This window comes from Oreochromis aureus, linkage group 14, assembly GCF_013358895.1.
Source record: "Oreochromis aureus strain Israel breed Guangdong linkage group 14, ZZ_aureus, whole genome shotgun sequence".
Taxonomy (NCBI): domain Eukaryota; kingdom Metazoa; phylum Chordata; class Actinopteri; order Cichliformes; family Cichlidae; genus Oreochromis; species Oreochromis aureus.
Window position 1 is genome coordinate 11,653,657 of NC_052955.1, and position 25,338 is coordinate 11,678,994.

Here is a 25,338-nt window from a genome sequence, read left to right on the forward strand (position 1 = left end):
ATTGTTGTAGATTTTTGTCCAGGGCCTTGTAAAAAATGGCAAAAACCCTACTGGCACAAAAGCTGTGGTATCTTTGACATAGTGCATTATCTTTTTGTGACAATGTTTAACATTCTTGCACAACTTTACTCAAGTTGGTAATCAGAGCACAGAGTTGCAGGTGTAATAACAGCGTTGTTTTCAAAAAAAGGTGATGAAATCTATTAAGAGGTGTTTCTTCATTGAGTGTTGAATCTCCAGAGCGCAGTTAGAGGGCATGGCCCATGTCCCCCGCTTAGTAATTAACAGACTAGCTGATTATTAACACAAAGCTCTCGAGTCCCATTGAGCAACCTGAAGTTTTCTTTTGTTTGGCAAACAAGTTGACTCTGTAGAGAGCAGCTCATGGGGGCTTGTCAGCTGTTTACGCAAGTTTTGCGTCAGTAATGAGGACCCCAGAGGACTGGGCCACAGTCTCTGTCCAAAACAAACTTTCTGTTTTTGAACCCAGCTCAGCAAATAACTCACTTTCAGTGCATCAGACAGAGGGCAATTGCAAGACTTTTGGCCAATTGAGTTTTAGTGGAACATTAAATGGCACAGAGAGAGAAACGCAGAGAAGGTGAAATAAGTATGTAATGCAGATTTGACGAAGAAATTATGCATTATTTTGCTACAGTGTTGGCCCAGTTGTATGACCATCCAAAGTGCTCATCATGTTGTAAAGTTTTCCTGAGATTCAAGACCTCAGTATACACTTTCTCTCATCTTTATCCTCAAAGTAGTTTTAAACCTGTTGAAGTCAATTTATTATCTGATCATATCAGCTTATTTAATGTAGTACTTACAAAGGAAAAAATTATTAAAACAGAAGCTCTTATGATGTCAGCAATTTCTCATTTCCTAACTGAGGCCCTCTTTCTCCACCATAAACAACTGCAGTCTCTTTTTGGATTCCAACACAAAAAGTTTATTTCGGAAAAGAAAACATTTGAAATGTTTTGTGCCTCATTTTAAAAAACTACCCACCAAAATTCATCTTGGCATATTTGGTATCTTGATATTTGCATTAGTAATTGAAACTTTCTATTTTAACATTTGTTTGTTTTGAACACAGTTTAGATGACTTGTACAAAACAATGGACTCCGTGCTGCAGTTTGTCATATTGTGCATACAAGGTTAACTAGATCCAAAAAAGGCAAACGGGCCTCACAGAAAGTGTCTGAATATTAATGCAGCAGAAATAAACCAATTATCTGTTTCAGTTATGTTCTGTATTTTTTTTTATCTTTGATGTTTTTGCACACTTCTCACATTCTTAGTGAACTTCAGTATTGCTCCCTTCCCTATTTCAGTCCATTTGTCAACCATTCAACTGATGTATAGGCCATCCACACCTACTGCACAGTGACATGCAGTAGGTGAAAACCCCTCTCCCTATGAGTCTGTATGGAAATCCGTATGCAAACTGATAGATTTGTGGTACCATAAATTACACACAACATAGTGATTTTCACAGAGGTAGTTGTTGAAGAAATGCTGGTGTTGGGCACAGATAGTAGATGCACTACATGGGTGCACTACATGTGCACCCAAGTCTACCTGAATTGTGACAGACCTACCTCTTCAAGGAGTATCATGTGCCATGACCGGATGTGGTACACAAGTTACAGTCACTTCCTTTTATTTTGGAAACTTTCCCTTTTCCCTTTTGTTTTTTTTACTTGCTACCTTTGTCTTGCTCCACCTGTAATTTCCTAATTATTTTTACCCGATACTTGGTCTTACATGTCTCCTTTCCTCACCCTTGTGAGTGTGCCCAACAGCCCTGCTTCCAATCTTTGGCTCTTATATTATCCTGGTGTGGTTTCATTTGATCTTATTACCTCCAATAAGCCTGTCTCAAAACACCTACATTACCCACAATGCAACTCTCAGTAGTTTGTTGTTCTGGGTAGTGGCTTCTGGCTTTCATTGTAGTTATGCATCAGTACAAAAAATGATAATGAAAAATGAAAAACAGAGTTTGGCCCTTTATCATGCTTTATCATTCTTCTGCTCTGCACTAACCCTAATTGTACATTATGACAGAAAAGCCACTTTTTAGGTGTGGGAAATTTTATGAGTATAAATAGTTGTTTTTGGGGGATGTTTTTCAAATTAAAATGTAATGAAAGTTGGTAAACTTTTTGCCATTAACTACATCTAGCCTTTTGAGTCATACATATAAACCCTACACAGTGATAGAGATAGAAAGTCCACAACCAGCACAAATGGTCTCTAACCTGCACGTATCTACAGGGTTTCGCAGATAACACCAAATACGTACATTTACAGGGACAGTCAACAGATCAATGCCTTTTGCGTAATTGAGTGGTGCTGAGTCATTATAAATACCCACAAGACATGATAGTTTTTATTCACAGAGCAGACTCAAACCTCTCTAGCAGCAAGTAAGACTTTTACTAAGACAAGGCAACAGTGAGAAAAGTGCAAGGTTTAAACTGAACAGGAAAACCTGCAGCCAGGAACTTATTTTACAGATTAGATAAATAGACTCTGTAAGTGCAGCAGATCAAATTAATCTGCAAAATGCAAGCTGTTCGTCAGTGTTCAGTGTGTGCGAGCCGTGCCGCTACAGGACTTGTGCGGAATCAGATAGACATTTCAGTGCTGCGGACCAGTAAGAGCGTGCTAAGGAGAGGAGCAGCTTGCATTCGCTTCCTCAGGTAAGTTGTGAATAAATATTCAACAAAATGATTTGCAAAGTTAAAACCAGACCTTGATCTTTGGTGAAATTTACCACAAGTTGGTCCAAGTCAGACCATAGGACAATAACTCACAGCATTTCAAATTGAAATATCATTAATTTGTTTGCTGGTCCTAGTCCTAACATACTGCATTGCTTCTACAGCAGCTCTGAGAGCAGGATACCTGGAAACCAGAAGTTTGGGGAACTGACAAAGCCTTCACACATGAGCATAGCGTCTTTAACCATTGCCCGTGGGCTTTGTGCTGTCCCTTTTACACAGGTGGGTGAGTCTCCAGAAATAACATAGAAGTGTGAATTAGTACAGTCACCTACAACTGCACTAATGTTGACTCTTCAGGAGTCTTCAGAGTATTTCTTCTTCTTATAGATAATATACATATGGAGAAATTAAAGAAAAGACTTAAAAACACTGATATTTTTTTTCTCCCTGTTTGCAGCAAGTGGAAAACCTCTCGCATGACTCTCTGATCAGAAGAGCTGCCTCAGTGATTACAGACAGCTCATGTACTTTCCTCTCTCAGACCACCTTGGCTTACGTCGATGCCCTTGCAGACTATTCAAAGGTAGGTTTTTACTGTGTATAAGACATGGTTTGCAACATTTCGTTTTTCAAAAGATTTAAAAAATAGCTTAATTTAAATTCAACACAAACATGAGAGGACAAAAACATCTGGACACATCTATTCAGTAATATACTGCAGCAATTTTCAGCCTAATATTAAATATGGTGACAATAAACTTTGGAATTAATTTTACTTGGACAAATTTATGAAAACTGAGAGACAATGGATAAAATTAGCAAAAATTCTAAAATAAAGTCTTGTATGTCTGATTTGAACTTATACAAGTAGCCCGAAATACTGTTCAGTGTCCTACAAACTCTTCTGAGTTTATAATTCAAATGTTGCTGTGTACTGTAACTGACTGCTTTTGTTCCCTCTGTTTACTCACAGGCTGTGCACTCACGTATTGCTTTTCAAAGACAATATTTGGTCTCACTGGGAAGAATGACCCCAGCAGAGGAGGATTCACTCCAGCAAGCGATCAATGGCTGGCGTGCAGAGGTTAGTTTGTGTTGTCCTCTTTGTCCTCAAAACAAATGTTTAATATGCTTTTGTGTTGAGTTTATATTTTGGAAATTAGCTTTTACATTAAGAAATTATTGAGTTTGTCACTTCTCTCTGTCTTAACAGGCTAGTGAAAGACTAGTTGAATGCAAACGTTATGAATCAGCTTGGATCAATGCCATCAGCCTGTGTAAAATGGCAGCTGAGGCAGCGTGCACTTCAGGTGAGAAGAATCTTTTCCTGAATTATGGATGAATGAAGTCATTAAAATCAAATTTGGGACATGTACTGTTACTTTATAAAGTTCTGGGAATAGTTGCATACACCTATATTTTTACTCAGAAATCTGACAAAATGAATCTGTGTTTCCAGGAGCTCACCAGGCATCCATCTCAATGAGGACAAACATCCAGGTGGCCCGGTCGCAGGTGGAAGAAGCACAGAAACTTTCTGCCGAGGCAGATAAGAAGCTGGCTGAGACAAAAGTAGAAGAGATCCAGAGGATGGCAGAATATGCTGCCTTCCTTGAGGATAGTGATGGGCTTGAGGTGCATGAGGCTTATCTACGAGAGGACTAAGACAGACATATGGGAAAACAGGAAAACAATGTGCAAGTGCTATTGATTTCAAAGTAATGAGCTCAACTTCGAAAACGTCTTTTCTAGTCTTTTTGCTATAATAGCTTTCCTACTGTCAGATATTTACATGTTTACTTTCACAGAAGAATAAAGCAAAAAAAGGCTAATTTTGAAAATAAAATTAACAATAAACCACTTGCAAATATTTTTATTTAAGACTATTTATTAGGGTTAGTAAATGTAGGAAAACGATGGAATCACTAATATTTTGTTCCAGTGATTCTTATCCATCAGTGGATTACAATATATGTTTTGTTGTAACAAAGATTTTTTTTAAATAAAATTACTGTGTCCTCCATTGTTTTTAAAGATTCAATTTCAATTCAATTTTATTTATAAACTGCCTAATCACAACAACATCAAGGCTCTTTATATTGTAAGGTAGGCCCTACAACAGAACAGAGAAAAACCCAGCAATCATATCCCCTATTATCCCCTATTATAACTTTGCAAAGAAAAACGACAGTGATGACGTTTCACCTCTCATCCCTTCTTCAGTTCTAAGGTCAAATGGCCGAGAGCCAGATTTTAACCCAGGGAGTATTAATGAGGGACAATGATCCTCTAATCAGAGTTGTGAAAGTGGGTGTGGGACCCTAACAAATAGTGAATGAGAAAGGTTGTCTGAATTCCTGAGGACTAGTCCATGCATGTGATGGGGAATCCCTGGGGAGGGAACCAAAACTGATTATAGATGGCAGACATGTCGTAAACCACGCCTCTGTTCAAGGATGGGGATCACAGTGGACATAGATGGCCCACTCCTCTTTCAAACCATCTGTCCTCTCTGTCCAAATGTGAACATTGGCATTTTGAAAGAGTGATCTTATCCTTAAGATGTAGTGGACTGCTGAGTCTTGTCCTGTGGAATTCATGTTGTGCCATGCGGAAGTGGCTGTTTGGTTCCAATAGAGGTCTGGGCATTCCTCGCTGCACTGTACAAACACCACGTTGTTCAGTCTGTGTTTTGGAGTTTTGTCTTCGGGTGAACCAGTTTCTGTTGAGTGTGTTGCTGGGTCTGAAGTACACTGGGAACAACAAGAAAAGTCCGAGTTTAATGATACACCGGCTACATAGGGGATGACTATAAATGCGTCTGTCTTTCTTATCCTCCCTCGCTGGTGTCTGATCTTCTTTTCTGTGGATTGCTGACTTTATGAATGCCCAGTTAGGATAATACATGTTTTCACTGACGTGTGTAGTATTTTTCCCTCAGGCTTAGAGGGAACATGTTCTGCCGGTGGTGTAGGGTAATTACTCCAAGTTTGTGTTCCAGAGGGTGATGGGAGTCAAAGAGGAGGTACATATTAACTTCAATGTTGAGGTTGCCATTCTCTTCAATGTGCACAGCGCAGTCCAGGAAAGGCAAACAGTTGTCCTCTGAGTCTAGGTGAACTTGAAGTTTTTATCCAATTTTATGTTCCAAATTAGCCTAGAACAATGTTGTCTGCAGTTTTGGTTGTAGCATGCAACAAAGTTATACTGCTTTTTATGATACTGCTAACAGAACTTCAGCTCTTTGCAAACATCTGCAAGACGGCATGCTAACGCAAAGCTAGCCAAGAACCCAGAGTGATAAGATAAGATAAGACTTTATTGATCTTATGGCGGGAAAATGTATGCTTTAAATGGCCTGTATTTATATATGCTTTCTAGTCCCTAAGGACCCCAAAGCGCTTTACACATCAGACATCCACCCAGCTCACACACTGGTGATGGCAACCTCAGCTCAGGTACAGATAGCAGAAGAAAAATACAAAAATACAAATAAAATACAAACAAATACAAAATAAGTAAGATAATACACTATATAAACAGTAGTATACACAGTATGTGATTATGTATATAGGGTTCTGGAAAAATGCAAGACGTAAATGATATTAAAGCTGAGTGTATGGACACCACTGCCAAGCAGCCAGAGCCTGATTGCTAACAGGTAACAAAGGCAGTAATGAGCAGTCAGGCTTGCAATCTCCATTTCTACCTGTTCATGTGTCTATAGTAAAATCATTGTGGTGTCTTTAAAGTCTCTTTGGGCTGGTTTTCAACTTCGTTTGCTGCATTACTTTTAAGAAAAGTAACACAAACTCACCAACAAGCATTTATTTCATTTGTTTACTTGAGGTTTGATACAACCTTTAATGAAGCCAAGTGTATTAATGATGAGTTGAACCAAGAAATTTCTAAGTTGGATAAATCATTACAGCTCGTTACTATTAACTTTCAGTCCGGTTGTTGTGTAACTGGGCATACTTCAGCCTTTTCTCGCTGTTTTTCTTCCTTAAGAATGACTTCTTGACATACACCCTTTTATCCTATCCATAAGTGAAATATAATATATGTTTTGCTTTAATAATATAACAAAATTATTCTGTGTTTCATTGTTTGATGACATCTACATAACAGTACAAGAAAATGTCTATTTATTACAATTTATAATTGTTATGATATCTGTTGTGCATCCACATTTGGTGCCCAATCACATAATGCTAAATTACGATGACATGATTTAGGTGTTTTAATAATGAACATATTAGATCCTGGAAAATTCCATTTAGTTTTATTTATATTGTGATAAATAATCATCTTGCTGATTAACCATGTCTATGCCTAAAGACATTAGAGAAATAAATTTGTTTTTACAAGTTCAAAAAGACATTTATTCTTATTTAGCCTCTCATGTCGGATTTGATGAGTGGAAAACACCACACATACTTATTATTTTGTTTATTGTTCCACATATTGTGTAGATACTCTACAGTAAATTCTGTCAAATGAGATAAACTAACTCTTATTATTTACATTTTTATTTTTTAAAACTTCAGTGTAAATTGTACCTGTTAAAATATATGAAGTTAATCATTACATGCTTGTCAATATTGTCAAAATTAATGAATGTTTTGATTAAATATGGATGTTACCATTATTAATAGAAGTGATGTACTTTGTCAAATCACATGTTTTTTTGAACAGGATGAAGTAGGCATGAGATTTTTCAACGAAAGAAAGAATGTTTCATCCCTGAGGCCATAGATGAGAGGACTCAGACACCTTGGAACAATACTAAATAATACATAGTTAAAATACCTGAAATCTCTAAACAAGTTGACATCAATCTGAAGGACAGCTGTTTCTATGAATGGACTCCACAGCTGAACAAGACAGAGAAGCAGCTGGAAACCATGAAGGATCACTGTTCTCACTCCTTTTTGTGTTGACTTCTTATTCTCTCCTGATGCAGCTTTGGCCACTTTCATTATTTGAACATATGAAAAAACAATAGTGATGCCCATAATCATGAAATAAAACTGACTTACAGCTGAGCGAGCATGATCCTGCCATCTATAAAGCATAAACATTTCAACAGAGCAAATTGTGTATTGACTGTAGAAGCTAATTGAAGCAGTAGCAAAGAACATGGAAATAATAACAATGCATGGCCCAGAGCTGAGGCCATGAATTATCAGGATACAGTACTTAATGCTACGTGTGGAGCACAGCTGTCCATGACGAAGGGGCATACAAATGGCTACATAGCACTCCAGAGTCATTGCTGTCAGAGTAACTGGTGTGACAATAGAATACACAAGCACGAAAAGAGTGATAATTATACACAACCAAACTTGTACTGAACATCTGGTTAAAATAAGCAAGATATCAGTCATGACTAACAAAAAGCTGTCTGACAGTAAAGTGACAAAAAATAAAATGTAGCGAGCAGATGTGTGAAAGCATTCCTTTTTTACAAAGGTCACAATGAGCAACATGTTGATACAAAGAAAGATTATCACCAGGGTGTGCACAATCATGACCCGGACTGTCAATAATTGGTGCAAGAAAGCACAAATTAGTGAGCTGTTACCTGCCATTGAGAACAAACACGATTGTTTAAATAACTTCTAAGAGTCAATCAGTGTCATTATAAATATAAGATTTACTCTAAAGACTGAAACCAAAAAATCAGTCTAGTGGAGAAACCTTTCGTCCTTTTCCAAACACAAATATCCTCTTCTGAGTGCTGCAGTTTTCTTAGAGATGACAGTGGAACATTAATTTAAAGGTTATATGAAACTGAAGTTGTCTTAAGGTGTCGTCATCTTCCCTTAGAGATCATTCCCCTTGATGGCTGTACATTGTTGATAGATGGAGCACTCAGTCAGGAGAGTCTACACTAAATTCTAGATTAAAGTTTTGAAAACTTTGTTGCTTGTTGACAAGTTAATCAATTGGCATGGTTATTGCCAGAAGGAAGACTATATCCCATTATTCTTTTAAGGTATGTCTTATAAAGTTCTACAGTGATGTGACCGTGACAAGCAGTAGGCCTATTTTGTGCAATATTCAAATAAGTCAATAGGAAAAATTATTTTCTTCCCTACCTATTGCCTTTAATGCACACTGAGCAGCATAAATGAGTGTTTTTTTTTAAAATAAATCTCCCCTCTATATTTCAGATCTTTATTTATTTTTCCAATTGTTTAATTATATAGGGTAAAGTATGTAACATCAAGCATGCCACACGCCACAATATTCCAGCTAATTTGTTGCAATAGGACTCTTGGAACCTTGGAACATATCCAATAAATACACTATTCTCTTACATGTTTGTCTGAAAAACCCTTATCATGGTGGTGGGGTTTGTGTGTCCCAGGGGATCCCAGGGGTTATGTTGTCTGGGGGCTTCTGCCCCCTGTTAGGGTCTCCCATGGCAAACTGGTCATTCAGAAGACCCCTATGAGCACAACACCAAGGAAACAGTTCACCCTGCCTGGGAAGGGTGCCCGAGAGTGAGCGTCTGGTGGCCAGGCCTTAGTCCATTAGGACCGGCTGGGCAAAGCCTGGAAAAGGCAGATTGGGCCATCCTCCTGCAGGTCCACCACCCACAGGAGGCACCGTAGGGGTTGGGTGCATTGTGTGCCGGGCAGCGGCCAGGAGCAGAGGCCCTGGCAGACCTGTCTCTGGCTACCAAGACTGGCAATTAGGACATGAAATGCCACCTCTCTGGTAGGCAAAGAGTCTGGTGGGGAAGGTGCCTGAGTCAGTGGTGAGGTTGAGAGGTACCAGTTAGATATAGTCGGGTTCACCTCAGTACATGGCTTAGGCTCTAGAACAATTTTCCCGGAGAAGGGCTAGACTCTGTCTTAGTCTGCAGTTGCCCCTGGTGAGAGGCAGCGGCCTGGGGTGGGTATCCTAGTATGGGTGTTTGGCCCATTGCTACGGGCCACTGCCTGTATCTTTGGAGTTTCTCCCAATGGATAAGTGGAGCAGTTTAAGTATCTCCTGCACAAGTGATTGGGCAGGGAAACGGAGATTGACTGTTGTCTGCGCTTATGCACCGAGTGGCGGTTCAGAGTACCCAGCCTTCATGGAGTCCCTGGGTGGGGTGCTGGTGGGTGCGCCGCCTGGAGACTCTGTTGTACTACTGGGAGACTTCAATGCTCATGTGGGCAATGACAGTGAGGTCATGCACTGGAGGGGCGTGATTGGGAGGAACAGCCTCCTGGATTGGAACCCAAGCAGTGTTTTTGATGTACTTCTGTGCAAACCACAGTTTGACCATAATGAACACAATGCTCAAACATAAGAGTGTCCATAAGTGCACGTGGCACCAGGACGCTAAAGGCCGCAGGTTGATGATAGATTTTGTAATCGTATCACCAGACCTGAGGCCATATGTTCTGAACACTCGGGTAAAGAGAAGACTGAGCTGTCAACTGATCACCACCTGGTGGTGAGTTGGATCAGGTGGTGGAGAATGCTGAAAAGAACTGGTGCGCCTAAACGTATAGTGAGGATGTGCTGGGAATGCCTAGCAGAGGCCCCAGTCCATGAGATCTTCAACACACACCTCCAGCGAAGCTTCAACAGCATTCCGAGGGAGACTGGGGACATTGAGTCCAAATGGACCATGTTCAGCGCCTCTATTGCAGAAGCCGCTGCACTGAGCTGCAGCCACAAGGTGGTTGGTGCCTGTTGTGGTGGTAACCCCCAAACCAAATGGCAGACACCAGAGATGAAGGGAGCCACTAGTCTGAAGAAGGAGTCCTATCGGGATTGGTTAGCCTGTGGGACTTAATAGGTACCGACAGGCCAAGCAGAGTGTGGCTCAGGTAGTGGCTGAAGCAAAAACCCGGGTGTGGGAGGAGTTCAGAGAGGCCATGAAAAAAGATTTTTGGACTGCCTCGACAAGATTCTGGCAAACCGTCAGGCAACACAGGAGGGGAAAGCGGTGCTCTACCTGCACAGTGTATAGTACGGGTGGAGCGCTGCTGACTTTCACAGAGAAGATTGTCGGGTAGTGGAAGGAATACTTCAAGGGCCTCCTTAATCCCACTGGCACTTGTTCCATGGAGGAAGCAGAGTCTGGGGACATAGGGGGATGACCTGCCAATCTCCGAAGGCGAGTTCACTGAGGCAGTTAAACAACTTCTTGGTGGCAGAGGCCTTGGGGTGGATGAGGTCTGCCTTGAGTTCCTGAACGCTCTGGATATTGTGGGGCTGTGCTGTTTGACATGCCTCTGCAATGTTGTGTGGAGATCAGGATCGGAACCTCTGGATTGGCAGACCGGTGTTGTGGTTCCCATCTTTAAGAAAAGGGACCGGAGGGTGTGTTCCAACTATAGGGGATCACACTCCTCAGCCTCCTTGGGAAAGTCTGTGCCAGGGTGCTGGAAAGGAGAGTCCATCCATTAGTCGAACCCTGGATACACGAGGAACAATGCGGTTTCCGTCCTGGTCATGGAACACTGGACCAGCTGTTTATCCTCTCAAGGATACTTCAGGGTGCATGGAGTTTGACCAGTCAGTCTACATGTGTTTTGTGAACTTGGAGAAGGCATTTGATCTGTCCCTCGGTGTGTACTGTGGGGGTGCTCTGAGAGTATGGGTGTTTGGCCCATTGCTACGGGCCATTTGATCTTTTTCATTGCAAGAGCTTGATCTACAGGAACAAGTTCCTGCCCCAAGTGGAGCAGTTTAAGTATCTCGGGGTCTTATTCACAAGTGATTGGAAAAGGGAGCGGGAGATTGACAGATGGATTGGTGCTGCGGCTACAGTGATGCAGAAGCTGCACAGGTCCATCGTGGTGAAGGGAGAACTGAGTGTAGAAGTGAAGCTCTGAATTTACTGGTCGATCAAGTAAAACTCCAAACATGACAGACACACTGCCTACCATACCAAGATATGCCAAGATTTTGGCTAATAGGCTTTTCAGGATCACCTTGTTGTAGTATAAATTCTATTTTACGCCAGTCAAACTTTGTGATCTTTGGCAATTTTAATGGATTTCACTAAAGAAATAGAACAACGTGTGTTTGTGCCAAAGGCTGCAAGTAACAAAATACAGAAAGTTATCATTTTATATTTTAAATTCTCTGTTATGTGTAGACACAGAGCTGGTTCATCCTTTGGGTTAGTTGTGTTTTTTTATCCTTGAATAATTGATAGATAAGTATTAACTTGCTTAACAACAACTCTTTGCCATACACCTATACACACACAGTACTTCTGTCTACTTTTTCATCTCTCTGACAATCCAATTTTTAATTATTTTTTTTTTGCCCACCTCTTGCGTTGAGTACTTTCCCATACTTCCTCATTCCTCAGGTCTACATCTTATGATTCCACTCCAATCATCAGTTTCTACCTCTGGCAACACTAATAATACTTCCTCCACATTATGCCAGAATTCTACCTCTGTCTCTTCTAACTCACATCCAACTTATGGGGCATATGCGGAGATACTGCTTGGGGCCCCTGGTCAGTGGCGCTCCCCTGAAAGCTGACAAACTCGACACTACAACAGTGTTAAACTCCTGTTTTCACTCTCAGTAGGAGAGACCTGATCTCTTTAACCCTTTAAAACCGGTCGGAGTGGGCACGCTCCATTTTGCGTAACTATTTTTAAATCCCTGTAGAACCTGAACCACGTCAGCTAGCGCAATAATTTTTTTTGCATATGAAAACGGACGAGTTGTACTTACATCTTATGCAAGTGGTTCCCAAACTTTCTGGGAACTTGCTGAGCCCCCCTTTGTTTTACAAGAAAAATGTCCCCCCCCGCACAAACACACCCTCCAACCACACACCCATATTTTGTTTTCAAACTCCATTGAAATTGGTAACATTTGGTAAACAATTAAGCAAATAAAAGTAAACTGCAAAAAATTATAGGTAGTAATAAAATACACTACTAACTCTTTTACGCTACGTCCACACACATATTTTTTGAAAACGCAGCTGTTTCTATGCATTTGGGCCTTTCGTCCACACGTAAATGGCGTTTCAAATCACCTGTGTCTCATCCGGCTCGAAGGACCAACAAATGTCAGGAGTTTTCCTGTATTGCAACTCAGGGCGGAATAAAAACGCTCAGACAGGTTTACGTGTACACGGGTGAGACTCAGGGAGACTCGCACCGTGCAATAGTTGTCAGCCTTTTTATTCATAGCATTCTCAGAGACGTACAGGAAGAGATAAAATAGAACTGCAGGCTTCCTGTGTAACTTCCCCATTTAGGAGTCTGCACAGAGTTGCAGAGTTTAAGCTGAATACTGAAAAGAGCAAACACATTTAGATAAAGAAACGTACTTTTAAGCATAACATAATAAAAATCCCAAAATCCTAAAAAATCTCTTATCACAGATAATGGAGATTTTTTAAAACTACTTTTTTGTGTTTACATGTGGACGAGGAATACAGAATTTGTCACGCAATGCCAAAGGTATGTGCCTTTTTTCACGGCATGCTGTGCGCCACGTTATTGTTTACATGAGATGAATTGCAGAATGGCACATAGAGACGAAATACTGTTACTGTTAATCTGACTATCTGCAGTTTTTACACACTTACATATACACAAGCAGTTACTGTCCCTCCATTTAGAAGGGCAAAGGCGTCACAGGGTAATTATTTCACGTGTAGTTGTTTTTTTCCTGTGTAATAATATTCAACATTGCTGTCAATACATTTTTCAAAAAATGCCTCTGTGCAAAATGGGTTTAAAAACATAAACAACTGTGGGATGCTGTTTGTCCGTGATTTGAACAGGGGGAACAAATTGGTTTTTATATTTTATAATTTATTTATTAGATTTTATGTGGAGTGAATAAATAAAAGTATATTTACGGTGGCCGCTAGAGACAAAGCACGTACAAACTCCAAAACACGTACAAACTCCAAAACACATTCTTTGTGTTTATTCTGCATTTACTTCATTATATTGCATAAATGTCAGTTACAAGCTTATTAATTATTAATTACCCAATTAATTACAGAAAATTGTGAGATTAATTAGTTAATTTTTTAATTTATTGACAGCACTAATACATATATATATATATATATATATATATATATATATATATATATATATATATATATATATATATATAAACGGAAAAAACCCCCCACCCATCTTGCCCCTGCGGGCGGTTTATCCTTCAAGCTCGGGTCCTCTACCAGAGGCCTGGGAGCTTGAGGGTCCTCTTGCAGTATCTTAGCTGTTCCCAGGACTGCGCTCTTCTGGACAGAGATCTCCGATGTTGTTCCCGGGATCTGCTGGAGCCACTCGCCTAGCTTGGGAGTCACCGCACCTAGTGCTCCGATTACCACGGGACCACCGTTACCTTCACCCTCCACATCCTCTCGAGCTCTTCTCTGAGCCCTTGGTATTTCTCCAGCTTCTCGTGTTCCTTCTTCCTGATATTGCTGTCATTGAACCGCTACATCGATCACTACAGCCGTCTTCTTCTGTTTGTCTACCACCACTATGTCTGGTTGGTTAGCCACCACCATTTTGTCCATCCGTATCTGGAAGTCCCACAGGATCTTAGCTCGGTCATTCTCCACCACCCTTGGGGCATCTCCCATTTTGACCTCGGGACTTCCAGGTTATACTCGGCACAGATGTTCCTGTACACTATGCCGGCCACTTGGTTATGGCGTTCCATGTATGCCTTGCCTGCTAGCATCTTGCACCCTGCTGTTATGTGCTGGATTGTCTCTGGGGCGTCTTTACACAGCCTGCACCTGGGGTCTTGCCTGGTGTGATAGACCCCAGCCTCTATGGATCTTGTGCTCAGAGCTTGTTCTTGTGCTGCCATGATTAGTGCCTCTGTGCTGTCTTTCAGTCCAGCTTTGTCCAGCCACTGGTAGGATTTCTGGATATCAGCCACCTCCTCTATCTGCCGGTGGTACATACCGTGCAGGGGCCTGTCCTTCCATGATGGTTCCTCGCCTTCCTCCTCTTTCTTGGGGTTTCTGCTGCCTGAGGTATTCACTGAGCACGCTGTCAGTTGGGGCCATCTTCATGATGTATTCGTGGATGTTTCTTGTCTCATCCTGGACTGTGGTGCTGACACTCACCAGTCCCCGGCCCCCTTCCTTCCGCTTAGCGTACAGCCTCAGGGTGCTGGACTTGGGGTGAAACCCTCCATGCATGGTCAGGAGCTTTCTTGTCTTGATGTCAGTGGCTTCTATCTCCTCCTTTGGCCAGCCTATTACCCCAACAGGGTACCTGATCACGGGCAGGGCGTAGGTGTTGATGGCCTGGATCTTGTTCTTACCGTTCAGCTGACTCCTCAGGACTTGCCTGACCCTCTGCAGGTACTTGGTGGTTGCAGCTTTCCTAGCGGCCTCTTCATGGTTCCCATGCGCCTGCGGGATCCCCAGGTACTTGTAACTGTCCTCTATGTCTGCAATGTTGCCTTCTGGTAGTTCAATCCCCTCAGTTCTGACTACCTTCCCTCTCTTTGTTACCATCCGACTACACTTCTCCAGTCCGAACGACATTCCAGTGTCATTGCTGTATAGCCTGGTAGTGTGTATCAGTGAATCGATGTCTCGTTCACTCTTGGCATACAGCTTGATGTCATCCATGTACAGGAGGTGGCTGATAACCGCTCCGTTTCGTAGTCGGTATCCGTAGCCAGTCTTGTTAATGATCTCACTGAGGGGGTTCAGGCCTATGCAGAACACCAGTGGGGACAGAGCATCTCCTTGGTAGATCCCTCACTTGATGGTGACTTGTGCTATGGGCTTGGAGTTGGCCTCTAGTGTTGTACGCCACATCCTCATTGAGTTCCTGATGAAGGCTCTTAGGGTCCTGTTGATCTTGTACAATTCTAGGCATTCCAGTATCCAGCTGTGGGGCACTGAGTCATAGGCCTTCTTGTAATCAATCCAGGCTGTGCACAGGTTGGTCAGTCTGGTCTTGCAGTCTCGGCTGACTGTTCTGTCTACCAGTAGCTGGTGTTTTGCGCCTCTGGTATTCTTGCCAATCCCTTTCTGTGCCCCGCTCATGTATTGACCCATGTGCCTGTTCATCTTAGCCGATATGATGCCTGACAGGAGCTTCCATGTAGTACTGAGGCAGGTTATTGGTCGGTAGTTGGATGGGACCGGTCCCTTCTTGGGGTCCTTGGGGATCAGGACCATCCGACCTTCGGTTAGCCATTCCGGTGTCTCGTTAACTAGCAGCTGGTTCATTTGTGCTGCCAGACGCTGCGTGGAGTGCAGTCAGCTTCTTCAGCCAGTAGGCGTGAACCATGTCGGGCCCTGGTGCTGTCCAACTCTTCATACTGGAGACCCTTTCTTGGATGTCTGCCACTGTGATGGTTACTGGACCCTGTTCAGGGAGGTCGCTATGGTCTGCCCTCAGATCCACTAGCCACTGAGCATTGCCGTTATGGGTTGCGTCCTTCTCCCATATGCTCTTCCAGTATTGCTCCGTCTCCAGCCTTGGTGGTGCTGTTCTCTTGTTTGCCACTTGCCCTTGCCACTGAGAGTACACCTTTGCTGGTTCTGTGGAGAACAGCTGGTTTATTCTCCTGCCTTCTATCTCTCTGGTGTACCTCCTCAAGCGGCTGGCCAAGGCTGTGAGTCTTTGCTTGGCAGTTTCCAAGCCCTCAGGTATGGACAGCTTGCTGTACTTCTTAGGCACCTTCTTTGTCGTGCCTTTCTGCAACTCCGTTAGTTGGCTAACCTCCCTTCGTGCTACTTTGATCTAGCCCTCTAGCCTCCTTCTCCATGGAGGGTACTGCCCCTTGTGGCTGTTCAACTTGTAGCCAAGCATCTCACTGATCACTGCTGCCGTATTGTAGATCAGCTTGTTAGTGTCAGTAATTGTATTTGTAGGTATCATCCGTAGTGCTGCATTAACATCATCTAGCAGACCTTCTGAGGGTACTTCATGTAATATTTATGTTGTACCTCGTCAATCTCTAGCTGTGATAGCAGTCCCTTCTTTCGAATGTTGGAACACTGAGCTACTAGTTGTTTCGCCGTCATTGTGGATGTTGGGTATCGAAGAATCCATAGGTCCCTCATCCTATTCATGTAACCCCTTCCGCCAGGGTTACTTGCGTAGTAGCATTCCAACAAAGCCCTATTTTCGTCTCTTGCCCACCGATGTCTTCTTGTTCCAGTAGCCCACTTGTCGTCAGGGTGCCCTGGTTCCTCACCTAGATAGATCTCCTGTTACCAGTAAAAGTCTCTAGATTTGAAGTCTCTGCCCACACTTACACAATCCTTTCCTTCTCTTTTGCTGCTTCCAAACAAATAGCACCTTTTTAGTACCTTTTTAGGTTTTTAAATTAATAAATAGATGATGCAAAATTTACAGTATTTATGCAATGACTATCTTCTTACATTGTAATTTCTTTATTGCAATTCCGTTATACAGTAGTGTATCAATATAGCAAATTAGCCCATTAAATCCATTAATAAAGTGTTATGTCAGGAATAGAAATATTGTCCTGCTATTAGTTGCTGCTATTTTTATAATCATCATTAACATTTCAGTATTAATAGTGAGGTTGCATTTAGATGCATTCAGATGTTCAGATATATGGTTATAGCCTTTATTACAGGTTCAAAGAAGAACCATTTTAAATGGTTCTGTTGAATCTATAATTTAAATGTTATTAATGCTTTTATGATCTCTGTGTAGAGGGCAGAGACAGGAAACAAAACGCGTCTGCAGAGCATGTTTTGCAGAAGTGAAACTGAAGCCAGAAGTTTAAGTGCAAGGGTGTTTAGTATGCATTTATTGCGGATTAAGCCTTAAGCAGTTGTGGTAGATTGAAACAGTTGTTTATATATTTCACATATAAGTCAAGATCATTACACACAGGATGGCCTTAGCCTGGTTGGTTGCTTAAGTTGAGGTCAACTAAGGTTCAGAAAGCAGATGCAAACTCTGCACGTACACACAGACAAATAGTGAGAGGTCATGACACGCACGTAGTATACACTGCAGACACATACACACAGAAATGCAGAAGTGTGCCGACGTACTTAGAGGAAGTGCACCAGACGAGCGACAGCGAAGAGGGGAAGCACCGACCGAAGACAATGTTTTTAGAGCAATGTTAAAGGTCAGGGAACATTTTGTGGTTTGGATTGACGTAAGCTGTACTATTGTCTATTTTTGTAAAAGAGGGGGGCTTTGTTATTGTACCCATATAGAACCTTGTCTCATGATTGTAAGTTCAGTTCAACACTGATTGGGTTGTTGAACTCACACATGTGTTTATTAAAATGCCGTCTAAATTGCACACGCCTGGATCTGTGGTTTTATGGATTCTTCTCTCAATATTGAACCCTAACATTTGGGGGCTCGTTCCGGTGAGAGAGAGGGAATGTTGGGGTTTTGGTGAGATCCGGGGTCCGTGGTAATTGGACGGGCAGACGGTAATCAGTGGTGAAAGTGAGCAGGCATTCCCCGGGGCATTTAAAGGTAAGACACTGCCTGTTGAAATATATTTCCAAAAGGTGTCACATTGGGCATGTCAAATTAAAGTCTACTCACTGAAAATTACTGGTGAATGTCTGTTTTTAATTTTGGTGAAGTTTTCATGAAGTTTACGGTTGAAGTAATGATAATGAAATGGAAGTTTATAAGTGACAGTACTGAGTTAATGAGAATAAAGGAATGAAAGGAGAATTAAAGCAGTTGGACTGTAAGTGAACTTTTAGAAGGATAGGGAATTTGGTCATTGTGTGGGGTGAAGCCCGCTGGTCATTTGATCTACGTGTGATGGTCAGTTCGTGGGTTCAAGTCCCTTATGTCCACAACGGAGATCTGCCTCAATCTTAATCCTGATCCGGTGTAGATTGTTGTTTCAAATTATTATAAATTTTTCTAGGACGACAGCGCGCCTGTTAAGAAGCGCATTTTCTCCTTGGTAACGCTTGCGCTAAGGCAGGACGCTGACCTTAGACCTACTGGACAGTAGGGATAGTACCGTCGACAGCGGGAGAGAACTTGGGAACCTCTGAAATTGCTAGGAGTTAGAGTCTCCTATTTTTGCGCTTATTGGGTATGCTGGCAAATTAAGTTAGGTTTAGAGATCTGGACAGGACAGTCTGGGACCGCCCTGGTGAATTGAGCACAAAAGTCTGGGACTGATCGGTTGGAGCCGTTATGTTCTATTATCGAAATTACATAGGAGTTGAAAAGGCCTAAAAAAATCTGTGCAGTTGTAATTTAAGACGTCTGTAATATAAAATATGAGATCTATGAGTAGGATCAGTCTCTGTGTCAGTCATGCACAGCCGGAAGTGCACTGATTGTGTGTGTAAATGCAAATGAGCAGCAGTGACGCGCAGAGAGGGTGGTTTCAATTTTGAGAGGACTGAGAGCTTTTTGCTAAATGCCTGTATATAAGAGCTTATTATGAGGGTGTAAATACAGTGTGAATATATTAGTGTGGATGCATAGTAAATGACTGAATTTTGATAGATGTATATTTCGTGAGCCATAAATGTTGGTGTGTTTATTTTTTCAGTTATGTGTGTGGGGAGAAGCCGTGAGGATGATGAGAGGTTTCAGTTTTCTTTTTCTTTTCTTTTGACTTGCTCTTTCTGATCATGGAAGGCATGTCCAAAATACTCGTATGAAAGCGTATTTCGAGTGATTTTAACTGTGTGAGTGCTGTCAGTATTTGATTTGAGTGACTCTGCGTGAGTTCTCTGAGTGAGAGAAAGGCAGTGCGTGTGAGACGATTTATGGCGTCTGAAAGAGGTGAGAACTTTTAAAGGTGTGTATGGAATAAAGGAGTGTGAAATATATTTCTTGGGTGATGAAAAAGTAGGATGTGCTAAAGTTTGAAAGTGTTTTTAATTCAAGAAAAACAAAAACAAAGGAGTTAGATTAGTTTGAGGAACAGGAAATATTGCTCTGTGTATCGGGGCTGCAGCAACAGGAAATAGTGAACAGGAACTGTGCATGCCCATATATGGGAACTGAGTGTGTGCAGAAAGAACACAGAGAGACAGACGAGGAAATGGGAGCAATGAAGCCTTTAAGAAAAAATGAATATAATACTAATTATATGGTCAATACAGGTGGGCGTCTTTCAACTTTGCAACCTTGAGTTCAGCAGCAGAAAAGTAGATTAAAAGAATTGGGAGAATAAGCCAGTTTTTGGCTCGAAATTGGGCGGCTGGATCTCTCACTTTGTCCCTGAAGCGGAGAAGAAGTTCAAAGGACAGTCAATCGCCTGATGAAGATCGATAGAACATCGTGAACTTGAATACAGCAGGCAAACGGCAGTGCCACTGATCCATTAACCCTGATGACGATTGACGACCAGCAGCAGCATGTAAGAGTAATGTAACATGTACTGTGAAAATACAGGCTGGGCAGTTGAACAGTGGGATAAAGAATTGTGGAAGAGCACTGGACATTGAGTGATATTTTGCCATGCTGGGACTTAATCTGAAAGAAAGACTGTAAAGAAACAGAGAAGAAGACAACAGCTGAGTTGAGACTGTGTTTGCTGGAGCTTTGAGGCCCGAACAGGACATTGTGCAGAGAGGACCAGTGAGAGATGAAGCTGGACGAGTTTGACTGCGAGAATATAGGATATAATTGGATTGAAAATTGAAACCTGAACTCATGAATTGTTTAGGGATGTCCACTACAGCATAACAAAGAGGTAAACATTAGAAAAGGTAGGAATAATGAACGAAAATAATTGTCATTACCTTAATGAATAGAAAACACACATACAAATTGTTACATGTGAGATTATTTTTGAAATGAATCAGAAGTGAGATAGTTTGAATCTAAAGCTCAGTGGTGAAATGCATAAATTAAATATGAATATATAGGATGCAATGAAGAAACAGCTTACACGTAGTGTACATTAACATGAATACATCACAAGGCAACGAAGAACTCAATGAATTAATTTAATGAAGAAGCAGTTTACACCCAATTAACATAAAATGCAGGGAAGAACACGCTTACATGCATGGCATAATTGGTGTTTCTGATCAGAGATAGAGAAATGGGTTATTTAACCACTGGTGATAATAATGAAAATGTCTTAGTTTGTTATTTTCAGGGTAAAGCAGACCCAGGCCAATTCTCCAGATGCAGGAGTCTGAAGAAATTACAGGTTAACATGAATGGATATGTTAAGGCAAGTTTCTGGTTGAATTGTTCACAGCATGATGTGTCCAGGAACCTGAAAAGCAAGCCCCAGCTCCTGGCTGAAGACCCGGAGGGCGGTAATTTAAGGTGGGAAATCAAAATGTGGGTTAGTAACTCGGGGAAAAAGAAAACTGACTGCTTAACTGGAGAGTTGGGAAGAAGTCTGGGAGACTGTGAAGTCATAGATGCAAAATAACATATACCCATACACACACAAACAGAAAATGCATTAACCTTATAAAGACAAGCTCCTGAAGCTTAATGAACAGATATTGATTAAAAACCTGGCTAAGAACATAAGCATATGCAATGAAGATCTGCTTGCTGCTTGTATGAGTGAGAGAATGGTGTGAATGGTTAATACAATTGATGGAAAGATTTAAAATAGATGGAAAAACAAAAGAAAAGTGTCTATAAGAGTGACTCAGGAGTGCTCTTGCACTGATTTATCAAAGTAAGTGATTAGTATAGAAAGAAAATGAAAATAATTCAATAACGTGATAAAGTTTAAACATGTATTCCTCTTGTTAAGTTGGCTGTTGAGCTGTGGGTTTATGCAAATTAGCTGGAGTGAGTGAGTGACAAAGACACTTCCTGTGTGCGCGTGTGTCGGAGGCTTTCGGTTCAGTTCAAGAGAGATCGGGCTGTTGAAGAGTATTGGGAGAAATATATAATGGTAAAGTATCAGGATATTTGATTACGGTGGTCAGGTCTGTTCAGAGGGGCAGATTTGGACAGGAAATTTATAATTTAAGGATGATACGTTGTTGAAATTGGTTTTTATCTTGTGCTGAATGAAAACGGTCTTTGATCTTTTGACGAGGTTTTCGTGTGTTGAACGGGTGAAATTTAAGATTGTTTCAGATTTTGAGGCTGTTGTTTTATTTCCAGAGAGGGTGTTTAATTAAGACATGGATCTGTCTGAGAGGGGCCCCAAAAATTTTTGTAGTAGTGCACTCAGGAAAAACCTGTCAGGTGATTTTGTTTGGTACTTTGATGAGCTAATAATCAGCTCTTTTTTTCATTTTTGTTCTAAGCAGGCCTGGAAGAGAGTGAACGGACGGCGCTGACAAAATTACCAAGTACGAAAATCAGGTGGGCTTTACAGAATTATAATTGATTACAATCAGAGACTGATTGGCGGCAAGTCTCTGTCTAAAAATGGATTGTATCGATTCAATCCAGTCAAAAGTATAGAGAACTATTTTCCTAAACAGGAAAACGAAATAAAACGAATGATAGAGCTCATTTTGCTGATGTGGAGCATCTGATGACGTGCGCAGGAGGCTGCAGATCAGCAAAAATATCATGTGTGAATGCATGTGAGTGAATGTGAGTGACTGGACTAAGGTGGAATGAATAAATGTGGACAGATTTATCATGTGAGGAAAAGAAAGGGGATGCTTTGTTTTGCTTTTGCCATAGGCAGGACAAGTGGGAGACTTAAATCTGGGAGGCTGATTTTGGGATGCTGATGTTTGCTTTGAGAAAATTTCTTTTACGGGGTTAGATTATGGGATTACATTATATTGTTGGGAGAATGCTAAATGCTAAAAGGGAAACATTGTTTGATGAGATTCAAGTTACCATTAACTGAGGTAACTCAGGATTAATAACTGTTCTGTTCAAGTTTATTTTTGTTATGACATAGACGGATCATAAAGGGAGAGTTGAGTATGAAATGTAAACTACAGGTTTTGTTTTCAGGAAATTCCAAGGATCCAGAGTTCAATGGAGCAACGAGTTGGAGGAGATTTGACATGATGATTAAATTGATTTTGTTCCTTAAACACAGGTTTTCAGGGCTGAAGCAAAAACACCGGAGAGGAGAATTGCTGAGCGGTTCTGGGAAATGAAATGACTAACCTTTTTTCCTTTTAATTTGTTAAGCTTGGGTGGAGATGTTGAGTTTTTGCCACATGAGATGTGTCAAAAAGAGAGGATTTAAGATTTAATTTGTTTAATGTGAAAGGGGTTTTACTAGGATTTTATAATGATTGGGGTTGTTTGATAATCTAGATACAGTAAAACTGAGGCGGAGATTGTTAATTCTAAAGAAAGGAGTAAAATGAACTGAATTCTGTTTAGAAGATAAATTGCTGGGGTTAAAAAGAAGTTGTACACCAAACTTAAAGGGGAAATTGTGGGAATAAAGGATATGCTTTGGGGAAAATAGTGAACATTTTATGAGTAGAAAAAGTGTGATTTCTTTTTGATTTTTAGGATAAGATGAATAATATTGGAGATTATATATGTAGAAATGATTTTTTTTCACACATTGCATTTTTGTGCCTTTGACGGAGTTGTGGCTCAGAGAGTCGTCTCTTGAGGGTCATAAACTTTTGGTTAACGTTATGATTAGCCAATCTACTGTGAGAATGACCTGAGTTTTGAAGGATTGCACACGCTTACAGACATACAGAGTTCATCAACACACAGGACAGTATTGATTTGAGGCCTAGGGCCTGAAATTCCTTTAGCTTTTAACTGAATTTGAGTTGGCCCAATAACAAATGACAGAAAGAGGAACTGAATAGGAGTTTTGCTTGTAACTAAACTGAGTGACATATAAAATATTGAGATAACAGATGCAGCTCTAACTTAGTCCTCTTATATAAAAAGCAGTTACAGAATACAGAAATACAGAAAACAGAAGCAAAGGGAGAAAGCTTATATATGTTGGTTAAGTCTGATAAAGTTTAAGTTAGAGGGAGGCATTACATTAAAAGCAGCAAAATGAAATAAAATGATAGATTCAAACAGGTTATCACCCAGAAAATGGGAGTTCAAAATACAGTTAGAGTTCAGCTTTTAGCTATGATGAAGTTTATCTAGGAGCAATTAACTATGTGCTTACACTGAGTGATTAAAGCGGTTGTTTTTATTATCCTTTTAGTAGAATAAGCCCTTATAATGATTTTATGATGATTTTGCTGGTGAGAGGTGACTTTAGATGAGAGGCCCTTGCAGCAGTGACAGTTTTGTGCACAGGATGTTGGTGATCAGATAAGGAAAAAGAGGAAGCACATGCAGAGACGTGCTTCCTCCGATTCTCTTAAAGGCAGTGCTGTGAGAGTTTTACAAATGCTGAGTACGGTTGAATGAGATATAAAATAAAAGTCAAAACCAAATACAAAATTAGGTTCATGTTTTGAGTAACATTAGGTTTGAATAAAGAAGACAATTGAGGGACATAAGGCAGGGAAGCCGTATAGGGAGGAAGGGTTCTGTTTCCTTTGCAGGTGGCCAGATTTCCACCAGAGTGGGACCCAGAAAAGGGACAGACCACTAGAGATTCACAAGTGTAAGGGGTCTTTCACCGGTATGAGTGGGTTCTGGGGTGAGGGAGGAGTGCTGATTGAGCTCTGCTCGCACTCTTATTCTCTCATGCCCTGATCAACTTTAGGCTCGCTGATATTTTGGTGTGATTAACCTCAAGCATGAGTGTTCTCAAGTGGGAGCTGGCATTTTATTATTAAGACCACCTAGATGACATGAGGTTGTCTGATTTGTTAAGTCACAGGATGCCAAGAGAGGGTCAGAGCTAAGAACAGTGATCCTAAATGTCCATGATGTCTGGGATGGACAGGGGAGCAGCTGAATGGGCCAAGCAGTGACCCAACACACATCAGTATGGTGACCTCTTGTGGTCAAGAGGTCAAGAGTGGGAGTGTCAGGAATAGAAATATTGTCCTGCTATTAGTTGCTGCTATTTTTATAATCATCATTAACATTTCAGTATTAATAGTGAGGTTGCATTTAGATGCATTCAGATGTTCAGATATATGGTTATAGCCTTTATTACAGGTCCAAAGAAGAACCATTTTAAATGGTTCTGTTGAATCTATAATTTAAATGTTATTAATGCTTTTATGATCTCTGTGTAGAGGGCAGAGACAGGAAACAAAACGCGCGTCTGCAGAGCATGTTTTGCAGAAGTGAAACTGAAGCCAGAAGTTTAAGTGCAAGGGTGTTTAGTATGCATTTATTGCGGATTAAGCCTTAAGCAGTTGTGGTAGATTGAAACAGTTGTTTATATATTTCACATATAAGTCAAGATCATTACACACAGGATGGCCTTAGCCTGGTTGGTTGCTTAAGTTGAGGTCAACTAAGGTTCAGAAAGCAGATGCAAACTCTGCACGCACACACAGACAAATAGTGAGAGGTCATGACACGCACGTAGCATACACTGCAGACACATACACACAGAAATGCAGAAGTGTGCCGACGCACTTAGAGGAAGTGCACCAGACGAGCGACAGCGAAGAGGGAAGCACCGACCAAGACAATGTTTTTAGAGCAATGTTAAAGGTCAGGGAACATTTTGTGGTTTGGATTGACGTAAGCTGTACTATTGTCTATTTTTGTAAAAGAGGGGGGCTTTGTTATTGTACCCATATAGAACCTTGTCTCATGATTGTAAGTTCAGTTCAAC

The 25,338-nt window shown here is 41.1% G+C and overlaps 2 protein-coding genes across 3 annotated transcripts; one reads left to right on the forward strand and one right to left on the reverse strand.

Annotated features, from left to right (window-relative positions):
* The first annotated feature begins 2,389 nt into the window (after nt 1-2,389).
* On the forward strand, nt 2,390-4,767 carry LOC116316385 (diablo homolog, mitochondrial-like). Of its 2 annotated transcripts, none has more exons than XM_031734941.2 (6): nt 2,390-2,709; nt 2,895-3,012; nt 3,191-3,316; nt 3,707-3,817; nt 3,947-4,043; nt 4,193-4,767. In XM_031734941.2, the coding sequence occupies exons 1-6, from the start codon at nt 2,573-2,575 to the stop codon at nt 4,396-4,398; spliced, it is 795 nt and encodes a 264-aa protein (XP_031590801.1). In that variant the 5' UTR covers nt 2,390-2,572; the 3' UTR covers nt 4,399-4,767. The 2 variants fall into 2 exon arrangements, with proteins under 2 accessions (XP_031590801.1, XP_031590802.1); XM_031734942.2 differs by having other exon boundaries at nt 2,898-3,012.
* A 2,639-nt stretch (nt 4,768-7,406) lies between these two features.
* LOC116316380 (odorant receptor 131-2-like) lies at nt 7,407-8,327 on the reverse strand. The gene has a single exon (XM_039598042.1). The coding sequence runs from the start codon at nt 8,325-8,327 to the stop codon at nt 7,407-7,409; it is 921 nt and encodes a 306-aa protein (XP_039453976.1).
* Between the last annotated feature and the right edge of the window lie 17,011 nt (nt 8,328-25,338).

What these genes read in the sequence shown, in the direction of transcription:
- LOC116316385 (XM_031734941.2), top strand. Translation starts at nt 2,573, where the DNA reads ATGCAAGCTGTTCGTCAGTGTTCAGTGTGTGCGAGCCGTGCCGCTACA. An exon ending in GCTTGCATTCGCTTCCTCAG is followed by an intron (nt 2,710 to 2,894) that starts GTAAGTTGTGAA and finishes TTGCTTCTACAG; the next exon opens with CAGCTCTGAGAGCAGGATAC. An exon ending in TGAGGCAGCGTGCACTTCAG is followed by an intron (nt 4,044 to 4,192) that starts GTGAGAAGAATC and finishes CTGTGTTTCCAG; the next exon opens with GAGCTCACCAGGCATCCATC.
- LOC116316380 (XM_039598042.1), bottom strand. Translation starts at nt 8,327, where the DNA reads ATGGCAGGTAACAGCTCACTAATTTGTGCTTTCTTGCACCAATTATTG.